The following is a 27,543-nucleotide window of genomic DNA, read 5'->3' on the forward strand; positions in this document are numbered from 1 at the left end:
AACTAACAGGTGAGTTAAAGCTCTATCCCAGTTCTGAGGCAGTACTTTGAAAGCTGGCAAGTGAATAAAATCACTCTCTCCTGTCAAAAAAAACCTCAAGAAAACCAACTGAAAATGGAAAACTAGACTTTAAGACAACCATTTATCCATTAAAAAAATACTTCAGTGTGAAAAACCTGGTGATGGAGGTGTCAGAAGAAACTTCTCCATCAGTTCTTTAAAGAAACAGATTTTCCTAGCTCCTATTTTCTACACATTTTCACGTGGAAAGTTGTGTGAAGTGCAGAAACACACCTCCCCTCCCACGTTTCAAGAAAGCAACTGAAGTGTTTTCCAGATTAAGTTCCTTACACAGAAAACCTGTGGAAAGACATCCAACCATTTTACCAGCATGGGTGGTAAACAGTGAGACCTTTCTCCTCCCTCTCCCCTTTTGTTTCTTGTCTTCCTGCTCTTTTTTCAGTAGAATACAAATTAAAAACCCAGTAAAGGGAGTCCTTCCACTGTGGGCTAAGAGCAGCACAAATCTCAGCTAGACCCTAACAATTTACAGCCTGGGAACTCAAACAACAAAAACACCCAAAAAAGCCACTCACACAAACAACAAACCACAACAAATACACAAAAAATCCCCCCCAAAAAAATCAGAAGAATAAAAAAAACCAACACCAACCTGAATAGAATTCACCAGGCTGGAAAAGACCTTTGAGATCATCAAGCCCAACCTATCACCCAACACCATTTAATCAACTGGCACCAAGCACCCCATCCAGTCTCTTCCTAAACACCTCCAGGGATGGTGACTCCACCACCTCCCTGGGCAGCACATTCCAATGGCCAATCACTCTTTCTGGGAAGAACTTCTTCCTAACATCTAGCCTGTACTTCCCCTGGTGCAGCCTGAGACTGTGTCCTCTTGTTCTGGTGCTGGGTGCCTAGGAGAAGAGACCAACCCCCACCTGGCTACAACCTCCCTTCAGGTAGTTGTATACAGTAATAAGGTCTCCCCTCAGCCTCCTCTTCTCCAGGCTAAACAACCCCAGCTCCCTCAGCCTCTCCTCACAGGGCTGTGCTCAGGGCCTCTCCCCAGCCTCATTGCCCTTCTCTGGACACATTCAAGAGTCTCAATGTCCTTCTTAAATTGAGGGGCCCAGAACTGCACACAGGACTGAAGGTGTGGCCTAACCAGTGCTGAGCACAGGGCACAATGACTTCCCTGCTCCTGCTGGCCACACTATTCCTGATACAGGCCAGGATGCCATTGGCCTTCTTGGCCACCTGGGCACACTGCAGGCTTATGTTCAGCCTACTATCAACCACTACCCCCAAGTCCCTTTCTGCCTGGTTGTTCTCCAGCCACTCTGACCCCAGTCTGTAGCTCTGCATGGGGTTGTTGTGGCCAATGTGTAGAACCTGGCACTTGGATGTGTTAAATCTCATGCCCTTGGACTCCACTCGTCTGTCCAGCCTGTCACGGTTCCTCTGCAGAGCCCATCTACGCTCTAACAGATCAACATCTGCCCCCAGCTTGGTGTCATCTACAAATTTACTGATGATGGACTCAATCCCCTCATTCAGATCATCAATAAAGATATTGAACAGGATTTGGTCCAGCTCTGATCCCTGGGGCACACCACTGGTGCCTGGCTGCCAGCTGGATGTGGCACCATTCACCACCATTCTCTGGGCCAATGTTCAGGTGAAGTATATATTCTTTTTCCAGTAGCACATACTGCCAGGGAAAAGGGAGAGAAAGCCCACTCCACCACCACCTTCTGGCATTCTGTACCCCACCAGCATGTCTTCGCAGTCCCAAACCACACAGCTGCCCAAAACTTGGAGAGGGAGTCAGAGACCCAGCCACCACTTCTACACACAACTACATAGACACAAAAGGCTGATAAGTGCCTGGAGAAGAGATGAGGACTGCAGCAAATCTTGAAAGTTGTGCATGGGTAGTTTGGAGCCTGAGAAAAGTGCATTTTACTGTCCAAGGATGCATGGGGAAGAAAGGAGATGCTGCAAGGATTTTTGATTTTTTCCTCTTAATCCTTTAGCAAGTGAATCCTAATGCTGCCTTTGTTATTCATCAAAGGGCTCCAGAGTAGCAGTGTCTGATGCTTCTGCCCCCAGGTCTGACCTGATAGCACAGGCTGCCCTGTCAGCACAGCACCAAGGTTTCTAACCTAAAGGACTCAACAGGTGTTTGCACAAACCAGAGAGGAGACAAAGGGAACTGATGAACTGAACTAATCCAAGCCCATGCTGTCCAACTAAGTAACTCTCTGGGAATCCCTGCAAAACAACATGGGGCTCCATTCCCAGCCAGGCTGCAAGGCAGTTAGTGTAAAGCTGGTGTTTACCGTGAGGTTACTGCCTCACATAGTGAGGCAGCCACAGCCACACAATGAAAAGACTGAGGAGCAGAGAGAAGTTAGTGGAGCTGACAAACCCCAGGGGTGCAGGGAGGGGCAAAGTGAGGAGTTGTGAGGTCTTGTGAAGATTTGATCTCTCCTTAAGCTTTTCTTCTAGATTGCTGTGAAATGTTGGCTGGTGGGGACAAGGAAACTGGATAGCTTAAGCTTCAAGCTCACTACTGGCATGAAATGCACAAGACAAAGCAGGATTGAGAAATGAAAGTAAAAATCAGAAGCCTGGATTTCAAGCTCCATCCTTCAGAGGAAGAGCCCTGTTCCAGTGGGACATTCTGTTTGACTACAAGCTGCATGACTCCAGGCAAGACTCTCAACTTCTCCAGTCTGCTGTATGCCTGAGCTTTGCATTGGTGCCTCAAATGTGTTTCCAAGGATGGAGTGACGCCAAATTCCTCCCTGCCTTAGCAGCACAACAGGGCCCTCTACTGAACAGTGAAAAGCATTTTTCAACAGGTCTGTTAGCCAGGGAGACAAGTACAACACCTTTACTGTACAATCCAGCAGGTTCCAATGCCCAGGGAGGTCCATTCCACAGTTCCTCCAGCTGGGGTGCAACAGAAAAAACATTTCCCAGATGAAAATCAGCAGAGGCAGCAAGACCTTACATTTACTCATCCTAGCTTTCTAGTCAAGCACAAAGAACAGAAACAGCAATTACAAGACTATAACCAAGACTAAGTGAAAAGTTTGAACTAGCCTGTGAGTGGATGGACAACCAGGCATACTCTGCCAAGAGTTCAGCTGTACCCCAGATGCTGGGCTTCTGGCAGAACAGAGGTGCTCTTTTGATGCTGCTGTTTCGATAAGCATTAATCACAGAAGGATCTTAGCATTATTTACAATACTGCTATATTTCAAAGAGGTCACACTGTGCAGCAAGAGCAGGATACCCTACAGAACTGAAGTGAGCTCTGATATGCTGCTTGATGAACTTAGCAGTAAAATGGAAACATGACATCCCCTCATCCACAGACTGTAGAACTAGAGCATAAACTTCAGCAGAGGAAACACTGGGACTTCCTACATCCACTTAGACTGGAAGCAGAGCAAGACTGTTTGTGCTGTAGTCTTCTAGCTTCACTATAAGGATCCAAGATCATCATGAGAGGCAAAGCAGAGAGAAAGCCATTCAAATGATCATGCAGCTGAGAACAGAGGGCCAGTTATAGAATCTTTTGTATTTAAACAAATTGCTTCCATCTTACTTCCAGCCACATGCTCTCTGCTTTACAAAAACTCAGTCAAGCATCTTTGTATGGTTTTCCATCCCTCAGTTCTCCCTTTCCTTGCCAAATCTGAGTACAGATTTTTGGATAGGGAAGCTAAAACACACTACTGCCTAGCAACAGCCAGGGACTTTCCACAGCAGCCTCTCCTCACTCTCTCTGGAGACCTCCATGTCACAAGCCAGGCATGAGATGCAGCAACTCATTGACTCCTATTTGCACAGATTCAAGGCAGAGATTAAATAACATTTATTTGGCTACCTGACATGCAGTAGCCTAAAGCCAGGGAGAATGGCCTCTAAGAAAGCTGACAATCAGTTTAGTAAACCTGGAATTATTCCTAACTACTACGTCAAGCTGGAAGGGCAGTTGTATTTCCTTATTTTTTTGGGAGCTGGCATAAGATGAGAAGAACAGAGATTAGCTGAAGGTCATGGAGAATATTAGCAGCAGAGCTAAGAATAAATCTTAGGGTTTGGTTTCTCAGATTTTCTTCCACCTGCACAAAAGGAAGTGGAAGAAAGTGGCAGCATCTGTGCTCTCTCTTCCCTATTTCAATTAAGGTCTCTCCTGCTGGTGTCCAACAGAACCACTGGCATCAGAGCTGAAACCTACAGCTTGGGAGCACTATTAGTAGTATTAAGGAAAGTTTATTTCATGATCTGCAGTGGCTTCTACTTAAAAAGAGGAAATGACATGACTTAGTGTGGAAAGTCTTTTTGAGGGCACAAAAGTTATGCCTCAAATCAGAAATAAGGCTGAATTGGAACATTTTAAGGTTAAACATCCAGAAAAGAGCAGACCCAGTTCAGAGTAAGAACCCTCCCACAAATCTCACCTCCTGTTATACAAATACTCTCTGCTCATAATCCAGTGACCCACTCCATCCTGGACCTGGATTCAAAAGAATTTGTTGAGACTCAAAATGATCACTTCAAGGATTAGATCTTTACTGAAAGACATGCAATAATAAACCCCTGAAGTGGCACGAGTGGCTTTGCTCCACAGCACTGCCACATCAAAACACCACATTAGAAGCACAGCTGAACCACCTCTTTGCTTTTCTTGGCATACAGCTCTGCAGTCCAGCCTTGCTTCAGGAGGCATCTCCAATTCAACAGCAGTGCTCCAAGTCCTCCAACACTGACTTGAGCTGTTCTGAACTAATCAAGACAGTAAGTGGTGCACACACGTGTAACATATATTAACAACCAAAATCCAAGTATTCTTCATGTAAGGAATAGTGAAATCATCAAGAAGGAGGATTTGTCACATAACTGCAGTTCAAAAATAGATATTTCAAACTCTAACAGTGAACATTTTAGAGGCTGACACCACAGCTTAACTTTAAAATATTTGAGAGCTTGAACAATCTCTTAAAACAGTGTACAGTGCAACACACCAGCTTTCACATTAGTGGAATAGAATTAACCAGGTTGGAAGAGACCTGTGAGATCATCAAGTCCAACCCATCATCCAACACCATCTAATCAACTAAAGCATGGCACCAAGTGCCTCACCCAGTCTCTTTTTAAACACTTCCAGTGATGGTGACTCCACCACCTCCCTGGGCAGCACATTCCGAAGGCCAATCTCTCTTTCTGTGAAGAGCTTCTTCCTAACATCCAGCCTAAACCTCCCCTGGCACAGCTTGAGACTGTGTCCTCTTGTTCTGGTGCTGGTTGCCTGGGAGAAGAGACCAACCCCCACCTGGCTACAACCTCCCTTCAGGGAGTTGTAGAGAGCAGTGAGGTCTCCCCTGAGCCTCCTCTTCTCCAGGCTAAACAACCCCAGCTCCCTCAGCCTCTCCTCGTAGAACTTTTGCTCAAGACCTCTCCCCAGCCTCATTGCCCTTCTCTGGACACGTTCAAGTGTCTCGATGTCCTTCCTAAACTGAGGGGCCCAGAACTGGACACAGGACTCAAGGGGTGGCCTAACCAGTGCTGAGTACAGGGGCACAATGGCTTCCCTGCTCCTGCTTGGACACACTGTTTCTGATGCAGGCCAGGATGCCATTGGCCTTCTTGGCTACCTGGGCACACTGCTGGCTCATGTTTAGGCAGTTGTCAATCAGCACCCCCAGGTCCCTTTCTGTTTGGCAGCTCTCCAGCCACTCTGACCCCAGCCTGTAGCTCTGCATGGGGTTGTTGTGGCCAGAGTGCAGCACCTGGCACTTGGACTTGTTGAATGCCATCCCATTGGACTCTGCCCATCTGTCCAGCCTGTCAAGGTCCCTCTGATCAACTCCTGCCCCCAAGCTTGGTGTCATCTGCAAATTTGCTGATGACTGACTCAATCCCCTCATCCAGATTATCAATGAAGATAAAGAGGATGGGGCCCAGCACTGATTGCTGGGGGGTACCACTAGTGTCTGGCTGCCAGCTAAATGTTACACTATGAGCAGAAGCTGTACTCCAAGTCAAGCAGAAGGCTGATGATCCAGTGATGCAATATCTATAAGGAAAAACAGTAACAGCAAGGTAGTAAAGCAGCTCCATGGCCCAACAAGCAGAGGGCTAAAGGGCCCTCAAGAAGATGCTTCTTGCATCAGGGAGGTGAAGCAGATGCCAGAGCAGAGACAACACCAATGTGTGAGCTCCAGCCCACTCCCTTGGCATCCCAAGATGGCCAGGGGCACACTGTCCCATAGCCCTTGTCTCCTCACAGAAGTCACTGGAGACCAAGGAGCTTGCTTAATCTCCTTCCCTACCAGCCACCAGAGCCAAGTTTGGGCCAGGAAGAGCAGCCTCCCCCCCCCAGCCACTGCCAAATAAAGCCTGAACGCTGCCTTGCAGAATGTTAGGGTGCAGGGCAGGAGTGCAGGTAACAGTGCAGCAGGCAGATGGGGTCAGGGTGCTGCACAAAGTGGGTACTGGGCAGCATGCTGCAGCTGCAGGCTTCTGCTTGACCCAGTCCCACCTTCATATTGCCGTGTGGCACAGGGCAGACACCCAGGGGACTGCAAGGGCAGGGGGCCTACAGCCACTAGCCATCAGAGAGCAGGGACCCATGCATGCAGGGGACCTAGCAGTAGCCTCATGTTGCTGAAGAAGCTGGTTTACAGCACAGGCTGAATTGAAGAAAGGGGATCAGCTACCCCCAAAGGCACTGCTCCCACAAGCCAGGCATGAAACCCCACAAGGCCCCAGGCAGAGCACAGCAGCAAAGCTGAAAGAGTGCCTCCTCAACCCAACAGATTCAGACACTCACAGGCTAAAATACTGCAGCCCAGTGCCCTCTGCCATTGCAGACATCTCCCCCACCCAGACAAGCAGTGCTCTATGCCCACATAACAAGGCATGAGGAAGCTGGGCTCTTGTCCTTTTGCCAACATGCTGATGGGTACTCTATAAGAGGCAAAGCCAGCTCTGCCCTCCCAATTGGTTGGGGTGGGTACAAAAGAAACTTTTAAAGCTATTTTGTAGGTTGATTTTGGACTGTTTAATTCCTTGGCACCAAGCAGTGTTGCTAGGGCACAGGCATCACCTCTTAGCTCTGCAGTACAAGAAAAGAGTAGATCACAGACTCCTCTTCACTGCTGTGAAGCTCAAGCACCTCCAGCTGACCTTACCTCTCACCCAGGCGCAGGCTCTCAGGCACACATGACTTCAATCAGCAGAGAAACAAGGGGAACAGACCTTCCTAGCTATCACCTGAGGGTACTCTGCATCTGCACTGCCAAGGTGCCCTGTGCCAGAGGAGTTCCCACTGTCTAGGCCCAGGCTTGCAAAGCCAATACCCAGCATGTCCATATGCCAGATAAGAGCTCCCTGCCCAGCCCCTGCAGCAGCACAGCACCAGGAGGGTTGTATTTCAGCCACAGCCTTAAACCACTATTATCATCTGTCACAGGCCACAGACTGCTTACTAGAAGTTAAATTGCCTCACAATATTTTAAAACCCAGACTAATTCAAATGGTTTGGCCAACAGTCCCCTCCATCAAAACTAAACCCAGCATCCCAAGACTAAGATGTGGTGACACTGTGGAATATCTGGAAAAGCCTCTGAAATCTTTGGAAAGTTATTTCTATTTCACAGTCTGTAGAATTGGTCTTTAACACTCTATTGGCCACATTTATCACCAGTCTGCCTGAAACCCTTCAAAACATTCACAAATTGTGTCTCTCAACACCATCAGTAAAGGGCCCCATCTCTACCAGACAGGGTAGTCCCAGTTACCCAGGTAGCACCTCTGCCAGCAAGTGCCACAAATCCACAGCCTAACCCTCCCATGGCAGGGAGACTGGAACCAGATGATCTTTAAGGTCCCTTCCAACACAAACCATTCTACAGTTCTATGAATATGGGGAAAATACTGAGTGCTTAGTGCCTCTGAACAGAGCAGGAGAGGAAATGCTGATTACTAAGTGATCATTGAGGGGGAAATCAAATTTCACAAACAATGAAACCCCAAATAACATAAACCCACACATAACTGAACCAAACAGACTGAAAAAAAAGCCACTACCAACACCAAACCAACCCATACATGCAAGGCCTTACAAAAAAGTGTACTATGTGCTACAGGGACATGGAGACTTGCCCAGGTTCACACTGAGAAAATGGCTGGCCATGAAAAGCACAACCAAACTTCTGTGGTCACCAAAATCCCCTGCAACGTGGTATCAGTCTCCTCATTTTGTGCACTGCTGGGAAGGGCTCAGCTGCTACTGCTGAAGAGAAATGGCTGAGAGCCTGCAGCAAACACAAAATTACCCTGAACCACAAGTGAGTCTTAAGTAGAATAGCAATTTTCTGTAAGTGAGCACAAGCCAGTTACCTCTCAATCCAGAAAGATGTGCAGGTGATCACTGCAGAGTGGCAGCAGGCTGCTGGGCCTGGTCAGTGGCTGCTACAGAAGAGCATGAGCTGAAGCTTGGCCAGCCAGGTCTGCCACCTCTCAAAGCATTTGAAGTCCCACTGCTCCCAATGCCCAGAGAGAAGACAGTTATTCAAACTGCAAGCTGCTTTTTGATGTTCTCCCTGAATAGCATACTGGAGCCACAGTTAATGAAATACAGCTACCTACTTACACAGATACTCTAAGCAAACACTCTGCCTGTCTGTAGGTGACTATGGTCCTCTACTGCTCCTCTGTCACCTTTGTGGAATACGGTCTCTAGATATCCTCTGAATGTGTACAGAAGCCATGCTCCCCTAGGCACAGATAAAACAGGCCAGGTTTGCCACAGCACTTTTACCACTAGCCCTTGGATTTGAATTTGGAGATGGAGGAAGTGAACATACTGCATGGAGCATCTCTGGCTCAGCAGCCACTTCCCCTGCTGGTCTGGCAGAGTCTAAGTCTGCTGATCTGCAGGATACATCAGATGGTTCATATATTCACTCCTTGCCAATCCCAAATCCTTTGCTGAGTTTTCTTTGAGGCCTGGAAAAAATGCAAAGCACTGTTTGTGCAGGAAACAGACCTGACTGAGAACTCCAGCACCTGTGGAGCAACAAAAATATGAGAGGAGGGGCAGTATTCATTAATTTTCTATCACTCATCTGCACATGCCAAAATTAGCAAAGCTCAAATCCTGGGCTTGCCCCTCTTGCTCAGCAGAGCCTGCAAAGGGAGGAGGGGTGTGAAGGGACAGGAGGTCCAGTTTCACAGCTGGCAGGCATGGTAGCAGCTCCTGAGAAAAAGCTTACAAGGCTTTTAATTCAGGCTTGCCAACGTGACTGTTTCCTCCCTTGGTTTCTGGCCTTGGCTCCAAAGCTGTCCACAGGGAGCATCCAGCCTAGGCTAAAATATCATCTGATGTCTCTTATAGTTTGTCTCCCTTCTGCAGTCCTAGCTTGTGACTGTTAACTGAAGTCTTGGCTCAGACATGACTCCAAAGCCTCCCCTCCCCACAGCCTTTTTGCTTCACACAGCCTCCTGCGCTTGATCCTGTTCCTCCACAGCACTGCTGCTGCAGCACGCAGGAGATGACAGTGCTGAGGGTTTGAACCAAGCAGATGCACACACTTCCACCATCCACTGTTTAAACACTGCCACCAAGCATGCCATGAAGGGCTTAAGGCATTAGCACAAGTCAGGTTAAGATCAGGCAATAAACAGCTTCCTTTAAGCAGAGAGACCCAGAGAGGGCTCTCCAAGTCACCCTGGGAAAGAAGAAGGTGGGGGTGGAAATAAATCAGTGAAAGCTACAGACTTGTCAGCTGTGAGGGTACAGGGACACAATGGCTGGTCCAAATCCAAGGGACACAGGTGCTTCCAGTATGTGCCAGATTACCTTTATAGTATCTTCAGCTAACTGAAAAAACTACAAGATGCTCTGCAGGCTCTGTTCAAGCCACAAGGCCTTCTGCACACTCCCCAGAAAGTGAACAGCCAAGCATCCATGCCACCCCACTTCCAGGAAAGACTCCCTGCTTGCATACGTTTGCCCCAGCAGAGGAAAGAATAGCTGTGCACATGGAAAGCAAAGACAAAAACCAAACAGCTCAACATTGCTTCAAGTTTAGGTTTTTAAGCTGACTTACTAGTGGTTTTGAGCCAGTCTGAGTGTTTTAGATGCTGATATCAAGTATTTATGTTTAAAAGGATGAATTCCTGGCCCTGAATACCCATTTGTCAGCCCAAAAGCCTGTCCTGAGGAGCATAGTTAGCACAAGTGGCTTTTTCAGGAGATATAAACCCCACACAGCATCTACCCAATTCATTACAGAAAACACCCAATGGAGATCAAAGAGTTTGTCTGGGGAGAATCTGGTCTTAGTGGAGATCCTCCGAAACAAGCCAGCACAGGGTATATTCACTGCACTAAATGATTTTTCAGTAGCATGGAAGGCAGACATAGCCTCCTCTTCACAACAGAAGCCTCAAAATGAGGCTCTGAATGGCTTCCCACTCTGTCTTCAGCTAGTGAAAAGGACATTACTTGACATGAACTCTTTCCTTGGGCTCAACTGGTGCTGCTGGGAGTACTCACAAAGACAGCTTTAGGCAGAAGACACATAAGGTCACATTTTCAGACAAAATCTTGGATTTGTGGACAGCTAAGAAGCTTTGAGAAAGCCAAAGGCAGGCTGACTGCATAAACAACTCAGAGAACCTAAAACAAGTCTGTTTCAAACAAATAAGCAAACATCTCAAGCCATGGGGCTCACTCAGGCTTTACAGAGTCTGAACACAGAGCCCAGATCCCTGCTTCTCCCAAGACACATGCAGATGTCCATGTCACACCCACACAGCCTCATGGTGTATTTCAGCATCACCTTTCATGTGACCATTCCCACTGGTGAGATCCTCTTTGCACCTCATAACCACATGAAAATAATTTTACATGAAGTATTCTATTAGAAATTACAGGCCAAAAGATGAACAAACCAGAGCAACCTTTTTTTTTGTCTTCAAATAGACATCTAAGAAGTGGGGATAGTAGAACTTTAATAACAATATAGAGAAATTATGTAACCCAATTGTTCCCACATTCCCCAGCCTATCACCTACTTGGAGCCAGCAGTGTGCCCAGGTGGCCAAGAAGGCCAATGGCATCCTGGCCTGCATCAGGAACAGTGTGGCCAGCAGGAGCAGTGAAGTCCTTGTGCCCCTGGACTCAGCACTGGTTAGGCCACCCCTTGAGTCCTGTGTCCAGTTCTGGGCATTGAGACACCTGAATGTGTCCATGGAGAAGGAGAGTTCATTTCTGATTTACTGGTTATTATTACCTCAAAATCAGCTGCTCCTCAGCAAGAAATGTGCATCTGAGAACACGGTTCTGGAGAAGGGCTCTGGTTTAACTCAGTCACCATGTACATGAGAAGTAGATGCCTCTATTGAGAGCTTCCTCCTGCGAGATGAGCCATGGACCAATGCCCAAAACTCCTATTCACATCAACAGGCTGAAAGAAAGCACAAGCAGAGCCCAGCAGTGCAGTTCTTGTGTAAGCCAACAATAGAGAGGCTATTCAGAGCTAAAGCAGAAAATCAGAGCTAAACCCCAGCCCACGCCAAGGACAGCTGTGTTGTTGACAGCCAGTCTGAATATTCTACCACGCCAAAGCTTGTCTCAAAAACACTATTTCCTAGAGTGTTTACTCTAGTCATGGGCTTGGCCTTACAAGCTTAGACAGCTTCTGTCTATTGTACATTACTGGCTGCCACATTTTCAAGTTTCAGATATGCTGCAGAAGAAGCTGCTTGCTTTCAGTGTGCTGTGGCAAAACTGGAGCACAAATGTCCAGCATTAATAGCTCATCTGCACCATCACACAGCCAGCCTGTTTCTGCCATTTCAGACACATACTACCACCTCCCTCCTTTCTTACTCACAGGCAGAGCCCTATGGGGGGGCTACAGTGCAAAGCACACCTGCATCTCCTCTCAAACACCAGTGCCAACCACGCTAGATAAGGAAGTTTTCCTACCTCAGAGATACCGGGCTAAGCAGCACCAGTTAAAAGCAAAGGGAAAGAAGTAATATCTTGCTTTCCAGGCCTTGCTACCATTGCTTTTCTGTAGTGCTTTAAAGAAGTTTCTTGCCCTCTGACTGTTAAGCAGTAGGACCCCCTGTTATCTTATGGGTGCTGACTTCCAAGAAACCAGTCACTTGTGCAAGTGCTTAAGCTGTGAATTCAACACTTACTGCTGCTGGTGGTGTAGGAACCAAAGAAAAAGCCTCTTCTGCTCATTTCAGGTTTTTACCTATAAAGTCAGAAAAGCAAGCAAGAAACTGCCATGACCACAGGACACTCTCTGAACTACCCAAGGAAAAAACAGCTTGGTTCTAAATAGGTATTTACTCTTTCCAGTTTCCTCAAGATCACGTAGTAAAGTGTAAGGCTTTCTCCTTTTCAGAGGTTGCTACCATAAGCAAAAAATGTAACTTGCACATCCTTTCATCTGCAGACCAAATACAACATGGGCAGTGACAGGATACAGCAAATCAGCCTGCAAACTCCTTTTCTCCCCAGGCAACAATGAGATATTTGTATCACAATGAGCCACAAACTGCGGGAGGAGTGGGAAGGGAAAAGTATGAAGACAACTGGACAGCTACAATGGACCCAACCCAAGCAGCCATCCAGACACATCAAGGCCAGGCAAGGCAAGCACACTGCAGAGAAGGTCACAGAATCAATGAGGTTGGAAAAGACCTCAAAGATCAAGTGCAACCTGTCACCCAAGACCTCCTGACTACTGACCACAGCACCAAGTGCCACATTCAATCCCCCCTTGAACACCTCCAGGGATGGTGACTCCACCTCCCTGGGCAGCACATTCCAATGGCTAACAACTCTCTCTAGGAAGAACTTCCTCCTCACCTCAAGTCTAAACTTCCCCTGGTGCAGTTTGAGACTGTGTGCTCTTGTTCTGGTGCTGGTTGCCCTAACTTTCCAGGTCTTGCTGAAAAGTATAAACACCTTACAGCAAACTTCTTAGGCCCTCAAAGCTACCTGGGCTGAATGCAGAGAACGGGAAAGAAAACATACCAGGATTACCCTTCCACACTGTACTGTGTCAAAACATAACATGTCCTTTGAAAAACCTCCTTCAAAAAGAACCTGCAACAGCCAAAACAAGAGAGAACAGGGACATGCTGCAGGATGGCTATCCCTGGGAGAGCCACCCTTGGGTATCCAACCCAGCATCCATTCAGTGACTGCCACTCATCTCACATGAAATCACATTTTAACCAGTTGAGCTCTTGCTGCAGTTAGGATCTCCAGGTTTTGCCAGGAGACACTTCTTTGTGGCCTGCCAATGGCTCACCAAAAGTCACTGCCAGTAGATATAGGAGATTGGGCTTTTCCTTTTACTAGTTGATTAAGAATCAGTCTCCATCTTTCAAGAGTAAAATGCTGGGTGTCAAGAGACCAATCTTATCCATTCACCTGCAGAGATTCTGGCAGTCACTTTCAGGTGAGAGCACTTTAATTTGTTCCTCCAAATTTTCTCCCTCCAGGCCTACCTACACATTACATTCACACCAAGAGTTCAAGCCTCACAGAGTATCATCAGCACCACCCAGGACTGCTCCATAAGTAACATCCCAAGGACACATGCCATTGGTGCCCATATGCCCATTTGATCTCTCTGGTCTGCAGTCAATCAGCTTTAGTCTAATACCTTCTTACCAAGCTTTAGAGCTTAGAGAAGAGAGCCCACTACCAGGGTTCAGAAGCTAGCCAGCAAGTCTGCCAATCCAAATGGTAAACTGTTGGCTTTAATCTCAGGCTCATAATTTACTGTCATTAGTGCCAGGTGCCATTATGGTCCCCTTAGGAATCTTAACATAGTAAAATTACTCTCTCTAGTGGTCTCTTCTTACCATCCTCTTCCCTTTCCTATCCCACAGGAATCTTGCTTTCTATGCATATTCTTCCAAACTTCATCCACATCTAATTTCCTTCACGTATCTTCCTTCTCCTTAACCATGCTCTCTGGTGCACTCCAAATCGTCCTGACCAACTCAATCCTTGCTCTTTCATGATCCAAAGCAGCACCTCAAGCAATCAGGTTTCAATTGTTTCAGCAGATGTTCTAGATACTGGCTCACACTTGGAGACAGCCCAGATGACTCTCTGGTCTCATGGCAGTCCAAACAGCTATACTCACCAACGTGCATGCTCCCACAGAAAGGCAGCAATGTTACATAGCCAGATACCTGGGGAAACAGATAAATATTTGCAAGCAGAAGTACTCATTATAGTGACTCCTCCTTGAACCTTTGTCCTTTTGCATGCATTACAAAACTAGATCAAAAATACACTCAGATAAAACAAGGAAGAAAGATATAAAGGGATAAGAGCAGAAGTATTTGGCCCCAGGAATGGACAAGCCACTGATACTTTGTGCCAGGGCTGACACAAGGATGGAAGAGGTCCAAGGACAGATGAACAGTCAGAATAAAAGACTGCTAGCAGTACACTTGAAAGGATGACATAGTACCAAAAGAAGCCATGGAGGCAGGACTGGAGTAGACTTGCACACAACTTCAGTCAGTATTTCAGCAATGTACAGAGAACAGATTCTCACAAAGAAGCTGTTGATGTACAGGCTGAGACTGGTGATTTTCAGTGGCTCCAAGTGCCAGGGAAAGGGCCAGTGGGCACTAAAACACACAAGAGAATGCTCCCTCTGAACATCAAGGCAGCACTTTTAAGGCTGACAAAGCACTGCCACAGGTTGCCCAGGGCAGTTGTGAAGCCTCCATCCTTGGCAATATAAAAAAGTTATCTGGACTCAGACCTCGGCAACTGGCTCCAGGTGACCCAGACTGAGCAGAGAGGTCCTCTTCCAATCTCAACCATTCTGAAAAAAAAAATCCTCTGACCTCTGTCATACTGATCCTGAAAGCTTAAGAACAGGCCTAGATTATCCTACCTGCCTTGCCCTCAGTGTTTACAGCTGGCACCACAGAAGCAGATAAGCCTTACCATCAGTGAAGGGAACCACAGCCAATTCACTTGGCTCCTTCAGGAATGGAGAGGAAATCATTACCCTTTCTAGGAAAGTTAGGCCTAGTTCCACATGGGTTACTGCTCTTACACTCCAGTTCACCTAACCCCACCAGCACAGACACTATCATTGCAGCATGTTTTCGCATGGATTAGATAGCCACCCAGGGAACACTTCAGGGACACAGAGAGAGACAGAGATACCTGCTGCCTGGCAGAGTCAATTACCTCCTCAGGGCAGGGTGGGGTCCCTCATGCCTTCCCTTGCTACTGAATCTCTCTGCCTCCCAGATGGTACCCTTCCTTTGCATTCTCTGCCACTGTCAGAGACATCAGATGGGCGGCACTTTGCTGAAAAGTCTTTGTAACAGGCACCAAACCAGAACAGAACACTTCCTCAAGTCCCCTAAAGGCATGAGAAATGATACACTTCTACAATGCTCCATCTAGAGTCCAAAAGCCTCCTGCCACAGAACTAAAGCCTTGCAGGTAAGCAGACTGGACAACCTAATCAATCATTTTCAGCCTCAAACTTTCTCACGCTAGGATTGCCTCGCACCAGCCAGGCATAGCATTTGTTCTGCTGGCTACCTCAGTGCCAAATGCTGACAGGGTCAGATACACAGGGGCTTCTGGGCTCTTGTAGAATATTTCTGGTGTTGAAAATAAAAGCAAAATTGTAAGAGGTTACCAGAAGCAGGATCTCTCATTCCATAATGGCACGACCAGGTTCTGCAACAGTTTCCTCATTCTGCTGCTTCAACACACACACTACCCAGGAACAAAGAATTGCTACGGCCCAACTCCTACACCTGGGAAAGACAAGTTCTGGCCCCTTAGGAAATACTGTAGGACACTGCACTCAGCACAGGCCTCTGAACTCCACTCACTCTGGAGAGCAAGGGCCAGGGCACAGCCAGCCATGAAGCTTTCCACAGCACCAGGTTTTCCACCACCAAGGAAAGCTCTGATGGGCAAAGATAAGGTAACAATGTTTAGGAACTGACAAGGCCTGGATTCACCTTGGAGGCCAAGAGGTGAAAAGAACTCATGAGTTCACTATTTGTCAAGTCCTGGAGAGGAAGGCAAGGGCAAAGCCCAGCTGTGCTAAGGATATGGAAATCTCACTCTGGAGCCATTAGCCCAGACCCCAGCATACCAGAGGTCACACACTAGTCCTTGGCTATGTGTGGTGAGTGCAGTCCCACAGCCTTGATTGAACGAGTATCATCCCAAAAGAAAGCTCTCCGTGTTGATTGCCCTACCAGGCTCAGTCCAAACAAAATGCCAATGTCAAAATATTCAGGAGAGCTGTTTGGCTTGACACTACACAACTAAGCTCAGATACAGGTTCATACTCTACCCAGGACACTTTCAGCATTAAGCCAAGACAAAGGTGCACACTCATCATGCACTAAAACTGCTCACCCAACAAATGGGTGCAGTATCTGCAGTGAGAAATCCAAATGTTACCAGAGGATGTTTCTCTCTTCTGTGTTGGTCTTTCTCATCCTAGCATCAAAAACCATTTTGAAGAATGCATTAGGCCTCCCTAAGACAACAATATGATCTACTCATGCATGCAGGCAAACCACGGCAGAAAGGTTTCACAACTTGCTCAGAACTACCTCATGACTTTGCAGCATAATTGTAAGCACACTCCTGTGCCCAAACTCCCTGCGTGGTACTTGAAAATTATGCTTCCTTACCAGCCACACAAACGAGGACAGATTGCTCATTATGCCAGCCCAAAACTACTCTCCTCTGAGAGATCTCTTATCATCTCTCTCCCTGCAAATGCTAGGCTCTGACTTCTCAAGCTGCTGAAAGCAGATTTCAGAGAGGCTCCAGGCAGTCTCGTTAAACAGCACAGGATGATGGACACCCTACTTCCTTTCTATTTACACAAGACACCATGACCAGTTAGTCTCATTTCCTAGGAATAAGATCAGCAGTTCCAATGAGTATTTACTGGAAAGGTCCTCCTGGACTTCCTTAAACTTCAGCCCACTCTTCCATTCTCTGGTGCCCTCATCTCAAACCATCAAAGGATGTCCCTTCTCTCCTTGACCCTGTGCTCTTAGCATTGCCAAGAAACCCAGATCTGCTGAAGTTAACAGGGTGGCAGCAGCCACAGTCTTTCTAGGATATGGACAGCCTTATTAAATAGCAAGTGGCTGGCAGCAGGGCCCAAGGCTGTCCAAGGACCATGATTAAGGGGTGGTTAGGACAGGGCATTCACTGCAGCAACACGAGTGCCTGCAAAAGCCAGGGTATTTCCACCCAATTAGGGAAAGGAAAAGAAGCAGCCTTCAGAGCTGATTTTCTTGCATTGAATTGCCCTCACTCAGCTTCAATAGAGAAGATGCTGGGTGGCCAACTGACCAGCCAGTCAGGGCAGGAAATATGCCCACCAATTGTCCAAACTTATTGCTGGGGCACAGAAGGGCAGAATCACACTGTCCTGTTAGGATGGAAATGCATGGCCTGGCACCTAACCAGAACAGGGCCTTTTAAATCTGCTCCGGTGCAGCCTTTCCTCCTGAGGGAGGCTGAACTGAAAGGCCCAGGTGATGAAGATTTTAGTTTATCCACACACCACAGAGGCAGAAGCACAGGAATTCTTTAACCCCTTAGAAGCACTCAGATTGCCCCCAAGCCACTTGTCCCCCAAATTTTCTCCACTTCCTTACCAAAAGGCATCAAATCATTGGAACATGGGAAGACATTTAGACACTGCATGCCACTGACCTATGGCCTTCATGCAAAACAAGTTTTGCCTGTTCAACTCTCCAAATAACTTCAGCATCCCAACACTGCACAGAGCCACTCCACACAACAGTTCTCTGGACCAATTTTCCATCATCTTCCAACAAAACCAGGATTTGATGTAAAGGTAAAACACTTAGCATCTCTTCATCTACCCTTCAGTAATGCATCAGGCTCCCAGAACTGTCTTGTCTCAGAACACATTTGCTTCCTGCACAAGTTAATCTTGCCTGATACTCTTTGTCATCTCTCAGCTCCACATAACTGCAGGAATGGGAAGTAAGTCTCAAGGACAAGAGTGAAAACCACATCTACTGCTCCAAAAAGCCACCATCTCATCAAGCTTTTCAGCTGTACTCCCACGGACAAGCAAAAGGTAGTCAGGATAAGAATTGCTAAACAAGAGTAACATGAGGCTCAGAATCTAGATGAAGCCTTCAAATAGCCAGTTCATTATTTTCATTCCTCATTTGCATTATTTATCTGACTGAAAACCACATGATGCCAAGCGCTGCCCAGGTGTTTAACAGACATTTTTGTTGGAGAATGAAGACCAACCAAGAAATAAACACCCTGCTTCCACTTCAGGGGTGAGAAATGGAGGTACTGAACGAGACTTGCTCAGCTTCATACAAGGATTTTGCAGCAGAACCCAGCTTTCAAATCACTGTCATGAGAAATGAGATTGATGATTTGGGGAATCCAAGTGTCAGTAGCAGACTGAGTCTGCAACAGCTATTTCTATCATGACTTTTGCAGTGGAAACAAATATAGGAAGCAAGCAAGAAATCATAAAACTTAAAGATGTTACTGTTTGAAAATTAGCAAACTACAACTATACAAATAATACTAATGACCAAATACTGTTAAAATGCTCAGGCTGCATCTTCCTTTGCATGTTTCTCCCTCTGTCCCCACCCTCAAAAGGTACTTTTTTTAAACCACTAAAATCACTTTTTCTGTGAAGAACGTCTTCCTAATATCCAGCCTAAACCTCCCCTGGTGCAGCTTGAGACTGTGTCCTCTTGTTCTGGTGCTGGTTGCCTGGAGAAGAGACCAACCTCCACCTGGCTACAACCTCCCTTCAGGGAGTTGTAGACAACAATAAGGTCTCCCCTGAGCCTCCTCTTCTCCAGGCTAAGCAACCCCAGCTCCCTCAGCCTCTCCTCATAGGGCTGTGCTCCAAACCCCTCCCCAGCTTTGTTGCCCTTCTCTGGACACCTTCCAGCAACTCAACATCTTTCCTAAACTGAGGGGCCCAGAACTGGACACAGGACTCAAGGTGTGGCCTAACCAGTGCTGAGTACAGAGGCACAAGGACTTCCCTGCTCCTGCTGGCCACACTGTTCCTGATGCAGGCCAGGATGCCATTGGCCTTCTTGGCCACCTGGTCACACTGCTGGCTCATGTTTAGCCTACTATGAACCAGGCCCCCCAGGTCCCTCTCTGCCTGTTAATGACATCTACAGTAAAAATGCTATTTAAAAAAACCATACCTCCATCTCCACTCCAGATTTAATTCTTTTGCAAAAACCTTTGCCACAATTAGTCCAAAAGTACAGACAGCAGACAGGTGAGGAAGCAAATAATTTTCATGAGGTTTCCCAGAAAAAAAACACCACATCACACAACAGTTTAGAAAGTTCATTTAAATTCGCCCCTAAGCTGCACACCACAGTCCCAAAAAACATTGTTGAAAGGAACTTAAGGCAGAACAAGTAGCTGCTATGACTGGGACAGAAATCAGGTAAAACATCTGGGCCAGAAGGAACATGTCTCCATTTACTCACATACTCTCAGCTGGGGGGGAGGGGAGGGAAGGAAAAAAGCCTAGGCACAGGCTCACCAACTTTCTTCTCCTCTCATTAAGATGTGAGACCAATTAAAGTCTATCAGTAGAAGATTTGAATGATGTGAAATGCAAGGCTGGAGCTTTTGAATATTCTGGGAGTAAATACTTGTCTAGATGGACAAAGAGGGGGTAAGGGAAAAGTGTACAAAAACTACCAGTCTCTGCATTATGTATTCATGGGACATACACTGACAGCAGGACTAAGAACAAGCAGCAATGTAATGAAGAAATGAAGGGGTGACACTTCTAAAGAGCTTGGAAAAAATGAATACATATTCCTTTCTTTTAGTGCCTCTTGTAGGCTTAAAGGTGCTGTTAATGAGTACCTCCAACCAACTACACAGAGTGACATTCTTCCCTAATGAAATTCAGCACTGAAAATAATTAACTTACTGCAATTTACTGGGGGTCAACAGATGTCTGCAGATCTCTTTCAAACTGACACTACACCAGTGCAAGAAGAAAAACAAATAATGCAGAGTGCTATAGAGTTAGTATTTCAGTTCAGTACCTGCTGGAAGAGCAGCACCAGATGGGCACCACAGAGACCCCTGCAGTACTAGGCATGCCTTATTTCCCAGCCTCTGCAGAGGTGCAGGCAGTTTCCTCATACTTACAAACCTCTAATCCAGGCCTCCACAAAAGTTCAGCAAGAGACCTCAGCCTAAGGAGGTCCACAGGTGTGGAAATACCCATCATCAAGCCTACAACTGCTTTCATGACAAAGCTATTTCTTTATATACACTTAGGCAATTACTTTATTTTGGAGTAAGTTGTATGGGTCAGACCACAGCATCAGGAGTACCTTGACAAAAAGTGAACTCCAGTGACTTTGTTCAGTGCCCTGTTTGGGCACTGCTTTCCTAACAGCAGCAAGAGCCATTCAAGCACCAGCAGCTTGACCTCCACTCAACAGATATATCTACACTTAGGTCTAGTTCATCCTAGAGAGGCAGCAGAAGTATCCCCCTGAAGACATATCAAGAGAAGCAGCCCTATATTACTGAACTTTGCCCCAAGAACCCTTTTCTGTCTTTGCTTGCATCTTCTCAAGCGATACTGCTCTTCTCATAGGAGGCTCCACCTTACCTGCTGCATTTTTTCAAGGTCAAGGCTAGGCCTGCTGACCTTGTCCACATATCCTTGTCGATGTCTCTTACAAGGCATGACTTGCTCAAGGCCTGCCCCAACGCTTGTGAAGATTAGAGGTCTGGAGGCTGGGCTCCGCAGCAGGGGCTGGAGTCTCTTGGGAGGGGAGGCACTGAAGAGCACAGGGCTTGGGCTGGCATGCAGCCCATCAGCCTGCTCTGCCACAGGCTGGAAGGACATTGCGCACAAGTTCTTCACTTCGTCGTCGCTGGAGGAGGTGTTGTTGCTGTCACTGCAGCAGGCAAGCCTGCTGACCTGGGACCACTTGCGCTTCTCAGCGGCAAACTCTCGGTTGATGCGCTCCAGCTCCTCTTCCGAGCTGTGGCGGTCAAGGCTGGCATGGAAGAGGGCCCGAACCTTGCAGCATTGGTTCTCCTGGTTCTGCAGCTGGTTGGTGGCCAGGGGGGTCAAGGTACAATTCCGTCTTCTCTCTGGTAGGAGGACGAGACAGAGGAGTGGCAGAGCAGGTCTGTGTGTCATACCCTAATAAACTGGGCCTGCTTTCACAGAATCAATAAGGTTGGAAGAGACCTCAGAGATCATCAAGTCCAACCTGTCACCCAACACCTCACAACTAACTAAACCACGGCCTCAAGTGTCACATCCAATCCCCTCCTGAACACCTCCAGGGACGCTGACTCCACCACCTCCATGGGCAGCATATTCCAAGGCTAACAACTCTCTCTGTAAAGAACTTTCTCCTCACCTCCAGCCTAAACCTCCCCTGGTGCAGCTTGAGCCTGTGTCCTCTTGTTCTGGTGCTGGTTGCCTGGGAGAAGAGACCAACCCCCACCTGGCTACAACCTCCCTTCAGGGAGCTGGAGACAGCAATAAGGTCTCCCCTGAGCCTCCTCTTCTCCAGGCTAAGCAACCCCAGCTCCCTCAGCCTCTCCTCACAGGGCTGTGCTCAAGGCCTCTCCCCAGCCTCACAGCCCTTCTCTGGACACGTTCAAGAGTCTCAATGTCCTCCTTAAATTGAGTGGCCCAGAACTGGACACAGGACTCAAGGTGTGGCCTAACCAGTACTGAGTACAGGGGCACAATGACTTCCTTTGCTCCTGCTGGCCACACTATTTCTGATGCAGGCTTCTGCAGACCTCTTACCTCCTCCCAGGTAAACCTCCGAGATGCTTTCCCACCTTTTTATCCCCCAGGAAACCATCTCCTAGCTTAATGTTTCCCTTTGGAAGGTTCTAGGACTCTGTTTAGACCAGACTGATGGACATCCCCTCACAAACCGTCACCTGGAAGCCTAGTCTCAAAGTAAAAGCATGTACCTGCCACCCACCTCATCCCTTCAAGGTGGTCTTACAAATATGTTAAGCCCTTGCCTGTATCCAAACACCTGAGTTCTAGTGACTAGCTCCCAGGATACAGGAGGCAAGTTAAGTCTGTTATTCTAAGACACATGTCTGTGGCTCAAATAGAGATCTGGTTTCTGGAGGTGGAAGTCCTCTTTCTATTACAAAGATTTTTATACAAGAAACCACACCTTCAGCCATAAGCTGGACACACTTTACCTTGTTCTGCTGAGCTATTTCTATGTTAAGCACATGGAGCAGGGATTTGAATTTTGACAGGATATGTTCTGTGGGTCAGAAATTTAACTTCTGCCTCTGCATAAGAATCCACTTGAATTTGGCTAAAAAACAATAAAACACAAGGGAGGCACAAACAGAGACACTTAGCATAGCTCAACTAATGTATTTACTACAGTTTTCACCTGCAGCTCTAAGCTGTTTCATGCCAGGTCAAAATTTAATAGCAGAGCACCTGTTTCATCTATTAAAGACCCTCACCTAGATTCAAGAATAGGGCTGCCCCATACCAGCAGTACAGGAGGAAGAGAGCAAGCTAAGCATCTAGGGAAAGGAGGAAAGTGAAGGTCAAAACTTAAAATAGCAAGGAAGAGGAAAACTAGAACAAAGGTGATGCAGCTGTAAGGCACAGAACAGAGGATGATTTTTCAGTTCCAACTCTGCTGCTGATCCAACAGCATCTGTGTCTATGTGTCTGCAGCACTGAGGCCTTAACTAGTGGTTAACAACATCTACCTCTGGTAAGGAAAGTGCAACAGCTGCATCTGGTAACATCAGCTTCTCCCTGGGAGGTCCCAAAGACTTCAATATGACTGATTTAATGCATCTGATTGTAGTACACAGGACAGCAAGGAAGGCATTTTCAAGAAGACAACCAAAAAGCAAAGTGGACTTAAGCTGCAGCATCCCAGGACCCTCCTATCTCATCCTATTACCTCTGTCGATCTGAGCAAGCTCCTGGTTCTCTCCCTCAGAGTCGTCGCTGTCCTCATCACTTTGGGGGTAGGAGATCTAGGGGACAAGAAAGAAAGAAAAAGTTTCATTGTGAACATTGAGCATTACCCTTCCTGTTCCCCCCCTCCCCCTCTCATATCTTGCAGGCATCCACTCTACCCAACCACACACACAGCCATAGCACCTCCCTCTATACACATCCTCATCTCCCCATCTCCGACTGCCATCATATCCTCTTACTTGCAGCAACACAAGACACAGCCCACCACTATTTCCACCTTACTGCACTGCTAACTTTCCCCAAGCACAACGAACATACCCTGCCCTTAGCTCCCCAGACACAGTTTGTAACTACCATGCCATACCACAGCCACATCACATGGACAGCAGAATCTCCAAAACCCATCACCAAAGCAAATACACATTCTGCCAACAGCACTATCACCTTGCTAGACACCCCCAAATGCAAGTGGCATGGCAACTTCAGCCATCCTATATGTGCACCCACACTTCTCCCTTGAAGGCACACACTCATAGATAAGCCAAAGAACAGACTCATCTTGCTTTCTCAAAGGACAACTCTGAAAAATGTACTAGAAATAGAAGAAATGCAAGCAATATGTTGCTGTTCCCACCAGCACAGACTCTTACAGTACCACTGAAGACTCTTCAATGCCCCAGAAGTAATTGATTCATATGCTTTGTCTATCAGGACATCTCAGGAACATTTGCTCTGGATCACCAAGACACTTGTATACTCAAATTACTCAAAACATGTTCCAACACTGAACAAACTTAGAAGTTTTCTCCTGAGAAGGATTGAGAGATCTGCAACCAAGTTTTGTAGACCAGATAGACGCCACTTGCTGTCAAGTTTCCTACATAGAGAAAACCCTACTTATCTTGCTCCAAAAGTTTGTGGTTGGGATTTTGTTTGCAATTTTTTGTTTCTTTGGGGTTTATTTTGGTGTGATTCCACCTCCCTGGGCAGCACATTCCAATGGCCAACAACTCTCTCTGTGAAGAATTTTCTCCTCACCTTGAGCCTAAACCTCCCCTGGCGCAGCTTGAGACTGTGTCCTCTTGTTCTGGTGCTGGGTGCCTGGGAGAAGAGACCAACTCCTTCCTGGCTACAACCTCCCTTCAGGTAGTTGGAGACAGCAATAAGGTCTCCCCCTGAGCCTCCTCTTCTCCAGGCTAAACAACCCCAGCTCCCTCAGCCTCTCCTCACAAGGCTGTGCTCAAGGCCTCTCCCCAGCCTCATTGCCCTTCTCTGGACACGTGTCTCAAAGTCCTTCTTAAATTGAGAGGACACTTCCATGAAGCCTTTCATGTCATCCTAACACTTTAATTTCTTTGGAATGTACTATGGGATCAAGTCCACAGACTCAGTACCTTTTTGTTTGGAAGATGTTTCTCTCACAGGCGCTCTAAACAAAGCCTCTGGAGAAGTGTTTGAGGCAACTCACATGAGATTAGTATTGGGCTGCTTTTGAGCCTGGGGAGGACTTGGCAAAGGAGAGTTATCTGCTCACATGAACTGAGTCCTCTGTTCATGTGGCTAAGAGTCTTATCCAGAGGCTAGCAAAACTGAATTTGTACAGAGGTTAGTGAATATTTTTAGACTGGCAGACACAAAGACCTTCCAAAGTCAATCTTTGACTGAAGTACAACTAACTTAAGCATCTCAAGCCAGTGACATTTTGCAGTAGCTCTTTGACCTGCATGGGCTAGAGGTCATTGCCTCTTTTTTAAAGCAGCACCATGCCATGTATTGACATTTACATGGTACAAAACGTGGAACTGTTAGTTTTTCCACACAGAACTGTTAAACCTCACTGAAAACCCTGCCACATCCAAATGAAAGGGGTTTATGTGGGAATGAGCCACAGACTAAGGTCAGTACCTCTTGAGTTAGAATTGGAGCCTTAGCTTTTGTAGAGAAGACAGCACCACTGTCTGTACAGCAGCTAGTACAATGGCACCTCAGTGTCAGCTGTCCCCTCTATGAACCACTATGGCACAAACAAGGTATTATACCTGTTCTGGGGACAACTAGAAGTCTGTTCATTGGGCAGTGTTCCTCAGTGCCAGCTGCCTTTATTAAATGATGCATGTGTGTGAATGTGTACAAGAAAACTGTAGTTACAATAGGGAAGAGAACCCCTTGCATCTACTTAGAGTGTCAGTAATGGGGATAAATCTCTGCCACTTTCCCTGTACATTACTTGACAGTTGGGAAAGTCATTTAAAGAATAGCAAAGAAGGAAAATATTTTCTGATTTAGTGGAAGATCAAAAAAGAATTGTCTGTCTGTATGGATAACAAGAATTTCCAGGGACTATAATGATATAGGGAATCAAAGACTAAAGCTCTGACTAGTTGGAAATAAATGCTCTCTCCCTTGACTCTTCCCAGGCTTTCATAGTAACACTTTCCTGTCTTCAAACGCATTCCTCTAAACATAGCAGTATTGTGTTCAGGCCTCCAGTTTCCCTTGCGCAGTCCCTGTCTTATATTAGCCACAGATTTACTTTTGTCTGAAGAAGCACAGCCACGTTTTCCTCTCAAACTCAGAACTGTGGCACTGCTATAGCAAAAAAACTTGATCTCCATGTCAAAGATCCCACTATATCATGGCTTCATTCACAGCATAGTAATCACAGAACTGTTTAGCCTAGAACGTACCTCTTGGTATCATCTAGGTCAAGCCAGGTCAACCAAAACAGAATGCCCAAGTGTGTCCACTATACTTAATGTGCTAAATTAAAGAAAAGAAAATCCTCAATTCACACAGACATGTGAATGCTTACAAGCCATGGCACAAAAGCCACAGAACAAAAAGGACAGGTGCCCATCCACTCCCTAGTATTTCTTCAGGAAATGCATCACATCTGAAGTTTGAAGACTTCATAAGGATCATCTTCTTGATAAGGATCTCAGTCTCATACCTTCAGCTCTGGCACCAGACATGCCTTCTGTCAGGCTAAGGACTCCTACCAAGCCAGATGGAATCATAGACAAGCTTCCCCACACATTTCATCTTGCATCAATCTTCAGTAAGGAAAGAAGGCTTGCATGGAGTAACCAGATGGCATTTAATGATAACTGAGTGCAAGGCTTGTACCCTTGAGGAGCATTTAATATGAATGGAAAACCAGCAGATAAGAAACAGCTAAAGGCAGGAAATTCTTTGTCTTTCTCATCACACTACTGCTTATTAACCAAGTAATGATAGCTAGCTGTAGCTAAAATTGCCTAGGTCCTAAAGTGTCCTTGCGACCCTTAGAGGCTGAAGTACTAATAGGCACCAGCCAATAGAATAGAATAGAATAGAACCTCCACCCTGTTAAAGCAAGTTTTTGCTTACAGAAGAGAAATTAACTTGCTATCATATAATGCAATTACACCAAAAATCACCTGAGAGCTTACCAAAGAGAAAGGAATCTCACTTTTAAGATGGAACAAATGTCTCATAAAAGGCTTCACTCGTGTCTATGTTATCCTAAAAAATGGGTCGGTTTGGTGCAGTGGAGATGGCTCTGTGCAATAGGAGCAGAGAAGACAACGTTACAACTAACCACAGGTAAATGCCCATTCCCAGCTTCATTGCACATGGGCATCATTCCCAATCTCCCCCCAGAAGGGAGGGAGGTTACCTCCAGGAAGGTGGCTTCTCCAACATAGGCGAATGCTGCCTGTGCTGCCACCTACAAGGCTGTTTGCAACAGGCTCATTCATTTTCGCTCTGGTACTCCAAGGAATCTCTGCAACTAAGTAAAACTTCCTTCCAAAAGCCCTGGAAAACTTTGCCGAGTTGCTCTCACTCACTGGTTACTGGCACAAAAGCAGAACGGAATGATGAGCTCACCAATGACTATTGATAGCTCTGCTATGGGGAACCTGTTTCCATTTCTTCAGGCTGGAGAAATTAAACCCAGTGCTCCCTTACATTCTCCCCACCATGCTGCCTACAGAGCAGCTGCTAAAGGTGTAGGCATTCTACACAGGGCCCTGCTAGTGGCTCTTCTGTCTTAACTGCTTGGCTTTGCCAAAAAAAGAAAAAGCCATATTAAGTTTCCCCAGCATCATTCTGCCACGTCAACAATTGCTGCAGTTGCCATAGGACACTGATCTTGAATGAGCAAGATGCCATCCTCTCAATTATAAGAAACTCTGAATTAGAGAGTGGGAAAATGAGGTAGATTGAGAGCCTGATAGGTAGTTTTAAGCCATGAAAAACGAGGAAGGAGGAAGGGGTGAGTCAAACAGCTTTTCAAATTAATATCTAGCTCCTGTCACAAGTTCTCCTTTAAACCTTTATTTTAGAGTTATTCAGCATTACAGGGACAACTCTTGCTAACAAAACAGGCTGTCATGCTTGTGCTCTCCTCAAGAAAAGCAGCAGAGCTGGAAACAAAGTCTTC

At 46.5% G+C, this 27,543-nt stretch overlaps 1 protein-coding gene across 2 annotated transcripts in view; it reads right to left on the reverse strand.

Annotated features, from left to right (window-relative positions):
- LOC104303713 (uncharacterized) overlaps positions 1-27,543 on the reverse strand; it is a 60,848-nt gene that overhangs the window by 17,425 nt on the left and 15,880 nt on the right. For both annotated transcript variants that reach the window (XM_054162427.1, XM_009904383.2), the window contains exons 2-3: positions 23,098-23,173; positions 20,784-21,274 (exon numbers count right to left, since the gene is read on the reverse strand). In XM_054162427.1, coding sequence (XP_054018402.1) covers positions 20,784-21,274; positions 23,098-23,173 — 567 coding nt within the window. The remainder of the gene's footprint in view (positions 1-20,783; positions 21,275-23,097; positions 23,174-27,543) is intronic.

Source organism: Dryobates pubescens, chromosome 6, assembly GCF_014839835.1.
Source record: "Dryobates pubescens isolate bDryPub1 chromosome 6, bDryPub1.pri, whole genome shotgun sequence".
NCBI lineage: Eukaryota > Metazoa > Chordata > Aves > Piciformes > Picidae > Dryobates > Dryobates pubescens.